The 6,668-nt window shown below is 35.0% G+C and overlaps 1 protein-coding gene across 1 annotated transcript; it reads right to left on the minus strand.

The window, feature by feature from the left end:
• Positions 1-423: 423 nt before the first annotated feature.
• On the minus strand, positions 424-6,352 carry LOC132171815 (E3 ubiquitin-protein ligase MIEL1-like). Its single transcript, XM_059583217.1, has 12 exons — positions 6,199-6,352; positions 5,879-5,966; positions 5,676-5,732; positions 5,506-5,538; positions 5,326-5,403; positions 5,163-5,206; positions 5,040-5,080; positions 3,798-3,880; positions 3,630-3,721; positions 3,454-3,523; positions 1,606-1,644; positions 424-909 (listed from the first exon to the last, which is right to left on the minus strand). The coding sequence occupies exons 1-12, from the start codon at positions 6,291-6,293 to the stop codon at positions 775-777; spliced, it is 855 nt and encodes a 284-aa protein (XP_059439200.1). The 5' UTR covers positions 6,294-6,352; the 3' UTR covers positions 424-774.
• Positions 6,353-6,668: the final 316 nt, after the last annotated feature.

Raw genomic sequence — 6,668 nt, forward strand, 5'->3', positions numbered from 1 at the left:
CCAGTCTTATGCAGACGTTTATACAACTAAAAATCAGTTGCTAATGTGTAATTGAAACATCCAGCCCTGTTTTGTGAAAGCGTAATAGTAACACCCTTTTCCAAATTTTGGCCTCATCATGAAGATCAAATCTGAATCACCATGAAATATCCAAAATAAAATCTAATTAACATAAGTAACTTTTTCCAAATACACAGCTTATCAACAAGCTTCATTAAATTCATTTCTTTTGGATGAATTAATCAAGAAAACCATTGGCAGTGACTGCTGTTCATAACAGCTTTGTACCTCAATTGAAATTCGTCATTGTAGTTGATAAAAATGCTATATGCAGGAGCCATTGAGTACCATTGCATTCTGGCGACCCCTATGCATGCTAATGCAACACAATCATGAAACATTATTAAATGAACTACTAGATAATTAAAAACATCACAGACAAATATTTCTTTCAGTAATTGTATATATTGGAGGAAGCCTTTTGGTTTCAAGATCTCAAAGAGTTGTGAAGTCTCAGAACCTGCAAATCTAAGACTTGAAAATCTAAATTGTGTGTAGTCTCTTATTCTCAGCAAGCCTTTTGAGGCCATTCAAGTCTCATGAAACAATGAAGGAATCATTTGAAACTGATTGAAAGAACCAATACAAACTAGTCAATCTCAAAGCAGAACATTCTCTTCTATACCTTGCATACAACAGAAGCAGTTGCCCAAGGGGAATTTTTCACTGAAACAATGTAGACCAGTCAAAGTGTAGAATGTGTATTGTACGTTTCTAGCTGATATCACATTGATCATCTGGTGCTGAAATCCTGCGAGTGTTGTATGAATTGCAATGCCTGCACTTGTGCCCTAAAATGTGAAAGCGAACATTGCTTGTATTGTTACAATCGTTGCAGAGAATTGAAACCTGTAAAATACCCATGAAACTCAGTGTTTAGCAGATCAAACTAGCCACTATAAGCGTATAGACTTCTGGTATGTTCCAGATCAGGAATGTAGAGGAACAGTGTAGACAAATAACATTGACCAAAGGCCCTCGATCAGTATAGTGCATGTCTAATAATTTATGAGTTTATGCAGTCCTTAGTCTAAATCACACTAATGCAAGTCACTGGCATAATTCATCTGGATGAACATTTAGAAGTAGCTTCACGTATGTACCTTCCAAGTGTCTACTTCTCTACCACAATAAATTATGAAATTTTGAAATGAGGAAAAAAAGAAAGGAGAAAAATGAAAAATCAGTCACTGGGTTTTCACTAAGTTGCAGCCTCAGTGAAACTCCAAAGACTAATTTTGTAATTTTGCCAAAAACAAAAAGGTAAATGACCAAAACAAAAACAAAAAACAAAAGAGTCCACAACGGTTGGAAAAAAAAACTTTAATATATGTTCCACATAGAGCAATTTTTTACACTGAAAAAATCATATAACAAACTATTATGAATGATTTTGATGGGTAATTAAATCAATATTCCTTGGATTCCATCCAAACCTAGCCTAAAATTCATGTGGAATGCGATGCAATCATATGATACAGGCATGAAGATTGCATGCCTAAAGTGAGCTTTACTAACATAGAAAAGCAAGGGTGAAGGAACTACCTCATACTGGTACACCTCGGGCATGGCAACAGCTTCTATCTAGCAAAGGAGATACATACTCATATTAGCACACATTCACTTCATAGAAAATGCAGGCACAGCCTCACAAGCAGAAAAAAAATATTTATTAATTTAGTCTAAACAAACTATAATAAACTTCTTGACATAAACACACATAAATGCATAAAACAAATGCACACCATACCCACACCATCCAGGGCTACACCAGCAGAGTTGTAAACAAGCCAAGCCCAAAAAAAAAAAAAAAAAAAAGGTCTATTTAGGCTGGACTTGCAAAAACTAATCACATTTTGAATTCAAGCTAAGTAAAATTAGCAGTGTGTAGCTTATCTGCTAAAAGTCAAGCTCACCTCCTTTGATCAACATCCTCATTATAGGACCAATCATGGGGTGTAAATCCCAAAACTTAAAATGAGAGATAAAGGGAAATTAAGATACCACTCATGGCTCCCAACACTTATGAATCTAACAAGGTGTTAGGTGTGCCCTATGGTTTCAATACCATCTCACTTGGTGGACTTAAAGGAATGTTCAAAGCTCAATCCAGTCCTATATCATTTAACCTCAGAAAACTCCAATTGGAGATTGGGATAATGAATTCCAGATATTCATACTCAATCCAGAATCCAAACATGTTGCCTTCATACGGAAAAGGGATAACCCAACTCCAAACGTGATTAAGGAAAAAAGATCTGGAAACCAAATCTAACAGTACACAGGCTGCAGTTCCTTCTTAACTGGTTATGGAAAAAACATTTACAGCTTGCAGTTGTTCTCAGCTGCATTTCCAAATAAATGCATTCAAAAAGATCTGGAAACCAAATCTAACAGTACACAGGCTGCAGTTCCTTCTTAACTGGTTATGGAAAAAACATTTACAGCTTGCAGTTGTTCTCAGCTGCATTTCCAAATAAATGCATTCTTTGGAGAATCTTTTTATATCTGCATTCTGGATCATTTAGAGAAGCAAGTGATTCCAAGGGATATGGGCAGACAATTTCAAGCTAGAAGTAAAATACAGTAAACGCTTTCTCTATCTGGTGCGTTTGTATTTTAATTATTCTATAGGGTTCCAAGAGTGTAACTAGACAGCCTCAGAATACCATTATATTCTCATAAGATTTGCAGCTTAACAGATTTCAGACACCGTCATGACAACCATTTGCAATGCTAATCATTCCAATTCAAAGTAATCAATGTCATCCAATTATTCACTTACAACAAATAGTACACATGCTTGAAATACTTTTTTTTTTTTTGATAAGTAAAGTATTCGACATAATGCTTGGAATACTTATTTAAGATACACTAATCTGAGATACAGAAAGTACCCCCTCATAATCTTTCGCAAGATTAGCAAGAGTGAAATTGCATGTCACAAATTGCTTATCCGAAAATAACTATACCACTGAATAAATCTCAGAAACTTAGTACAATAACTGATCATATATTGTCTAAAGCCTAATAGCTGAAAGCTGATAAACCAGGTACTTGAAATGCAATACCTAAGATAAAAGAAAAATGCAAAGAACTTAAAATCAACATACTTAATAGCCTGGCAATACATTTATACAAATCTTTCTGAGAAAGTACTTAACATCACAATGACAACCGTGTGGTAGTACATAACTCCTTCCACGAAACTAAGGAATGCTACTTCTATATAACATTGATTTGAAGTGTCCTAGAAAAAAATTCCTCCTTGGAATAGGCATGAAGAATCTAAACTATCTAAACATAAATTTGATGTACAATACTGAATATAAAAGGATAAAAATATGGAAACATTTTTTTGGTAATTAAATACGAAAAATAAAATCTCCATACCTCCTCATCTAACGATCTCCAGGAATTAGACATATTAAATACTGTCTTGGAGCAGATGGGACAACGAAACCTGGGCGACAAATCCAATGCATATTGCAAATTTAAAAAGATAATTTTACATATCAAAAAACACAGATAAATAAAATTGATAATTTTAAAAGCAGGCTGAAGTTAACTGATTCTGTTCTCTCATAGCATCAAAGCAGTCCATATGCATTGTGTGTCCACATTTCATAATTGTGGTGCCTTTAATCGAGTCAAAAAGATACTATCAGCCAAAAAGCAAATTGTTAGAACACAACACTCTTACAATTTAAAACAATTGCAACACTCAAAGCACAAACCTCATAACAAACAGGGCAGAAATTCTTCATGGAGTTCTCCACACAAGAGTGATTATCATAAAGACTCATTGAATAGCAAGATCCTAGCTCAGGACCACAATAACAACAAATGCATTCGAATATTAGCCAGAAAATAGCAGATCTGAATTAAGTTATAATATAAGCAAAGAGGGTCAAGTGGTCAATAATAAAAAAATACAAACATTAGCTAAGACAGCAAAGAAAATAAACTAAAAATAGAATTGGACATTAACATCTTCATATATGTTGATAGGATGTTCAGGAAATAAGGGTGACAGCACTCTCCATTGCTTGAACAAAGTGCCAAAACCTGAAAATTTGGCGCATCGGCTGTCTAATATGTTAAAATAATAAGCCAATATAGACATATCTAGTGACATGTTGATAATGCTCTAATCCAAAGATTTATTAGTCATTTATTATTTTAACCTCCTAATCTTCCTCATTCGTCTCTCTCATCCACCATCTTTTTCAGCCCCAATCTCTCACCCCCTTAGCCTCCAAATCTATTGGCACAACGATGGAAAAAGAAATAAAGATTTTCATGTGGTAGTGGCAATTCAACGAGTAAATCTTCCATCTAAAAACGTTCACGAGTATACAGCCCAACACTTTTACTTTACTTACCCTACGTTTCTTCAAATCTGGACTCTATTTGGCTGCCTAAAAGATCATGCTCTAATCACTATGACTTTCTTGTAACAAAAGGAGGATCCCCTTGACTACTGCTTATGTGTATGTGAAATGACCGTTCAACATAGTTTGCTTTCTTAAACATCTGTGTAAGTATTGTAGCATCACAATCCTACACCGGTTGTGCATGACTTAAATCACTAGGATGATTGCCCCATTTAATTATGTAATATTTTATTTTTCTTTATAAATAATTAATTCATTGAAAAGAGCGCTAAGGGGCGCAATCCTAGTACACGGGATGTATACAAGGGATTCATTGATAATGATGTAATATTTTATTAGCTTCCAATAACATGGAAAGTAAAAGGATTCAAGAACTCAATAATAAGATTCTCTAACTTCGAACAAAATATGATTGGAAATTGAAAACAACCCACAATATAATAATGTAATATTACTAAGAACAACCATAAACTCGTGTAAAGAAAAATAGAAGTACATATAACTGAAAAGGAAACAAGCATCTCAACACACTAAGTTAATAAACCACCATATAAAGCCAAGCAGGGTAAGTAGTTTGCATACCACACTTCTTACAGTGAAAGAAATTGTCACGACCACCAACTCTGAAAAAAAAAAAAAACAAAACAAAATCTCTGAAGTCAGATCATAGCAAATGTGAAATATACACATGTTCAGCTCACTTACCTACAAATGCCACATTCTTCGCAATGAAACTGGCCCTTATCGGTCTGCATGTATAGCCACATTATATAGCATCAAATGCTGAAAACTTAACACCATCCAAAAATCAAGGAAGTTACGTCTGCTTTGACTAAATAACTAATTGACTGAAAATAAAAATCTTTACATCATCATCATAGAATTTGCAAATGTCACAATAGTATTCTCCCATGTTGACACCACAGTTTGAACAAACCTGAGCAACCTGCAACAAAGTGGGAAAGGAAAAATATCCCATTCACCCATTAGAGGAATATAACAAGATTATACACAATAAGAGAATACCGTCCAAACCGCAAAGCCAAACCTGCTGCTCGGTATTGCAAATCAAACATACAACCTGAAACATCAAATTCCACAATCATTTTCATCAAAAGATCAACCCCATTACCAACATTCAACATAAATGCGTATATAGACATGTAAATACGCTCATAGTGTATGTGAAAGAGAAAAAGAGGCAACACTAGAACATACTTGGTTAACATCTTGCCTGACCAGTTCATGACAGTCTTCGGGGTTGCTCAGGGAGCTCTGAAATCACCAAATATAGTGAGGAAGAAGAAACCCAATAAAAAAAATTTCCAAGAAACGCATTTAAAAAAATTTATTCACCCCCATTAACACGAATATATACAAATACAAATCACACACGCGGAGAGAGCGTCAGAGAGAGAGACCATGGCCTCGTTGTGGCAGTGGCGGCAGGGGAAGATCTGGTCGCAGCATGGGGCTCGAATCTTGCATCGTCTCCGATAATGCTTGCACCTTATATAACCAAAACAGACACGCAAACTTCCACAACATCAACACCACCACCAGAACAAAACAAACAAAAGCACCAAAAAGCAAAACACGAAATAGGCTCTTTCTGGGTGAATTGATATCTACAAAATCGTCCCTTGACATCTTGATTGTCTAGAATGAGCATATTGGGTTGAGCAACAAAATTTTTTTTTGAAAGAACATAGACAATAAAGGGTTTGATCAATCTTTTTACCCATGTTCCAATTTCCCAAAATCATTTGCTTCGGTCACTGGACGCGCAGTCGACTCTTGCTGTTCCATTGATGGGGTAAGGCCTGAAATTTGCATGATATGTTTTTGGTTGATTTTGAAAGACAAATAGGGATAATGACTTTTTGGTTGCCCACAAGTTGGAGAGACGGGTATGTATAGAGGGAGCAGTCACAATCGTTGAACAGTTTAGTACGAGAGAATATTAGGTGTGTTTGGCAAACTATTTTTATTTTTTGTTTTTCTAACAAAAAAATCCACTTTTAGGGGATCCAGATCCTCTCCGGTCCTTAAAAGACTGGAGAGTATTCAATTAACGGCTTAGATTTCATAAAAAAAATCCAAGCGTTAAAAATGAGACACGTCGGATCTAGAATAAAAGAATAAAAAAAAAAAAAAGGTAAGTTAACGTTAACTTCTCCGTTAGACATTCTTTAGAGAATAAAAAAAATC

Source organism: Corylus avellana, chromosome ca2, assembly GCF_901000735.1.
Source record: "Corylus avellana chromosome ca2, CavTom2PMs-1.0".
NCBI classification, from domain to species: domain Eukaryota; kingdom Viridiplantae; phylum Streptophyta; class Magnoliopsida; order Fagales; family Betulaceae; genus Corylus; species Corylus avellana.

Bases quoted from the DNA above. Each gene is read 5' to 3' on its own strand.
- LOC132171815 (XM_059583217.1), bottom strand. From the start codon at position 6,293: ATGCAAATTTCAGGCCTTACCCCATCAATGGAACAGCAAGAGTCGACT. The intron at 5,967-6,198 runs GTAAAAAGATTG...TGGTTATATAAG, and splicing joins TTTGGGAAATTGGAACATGG to GTGCAAGCATTATCGGAGAC. The intron at 3,524-3,629 runs GTTAACTTCAGC...TTTGTCGCCCAG, and splicing joins GCTATGAGAGAACAGAATCA to GTTTCGTTGTCCCATCTGCT.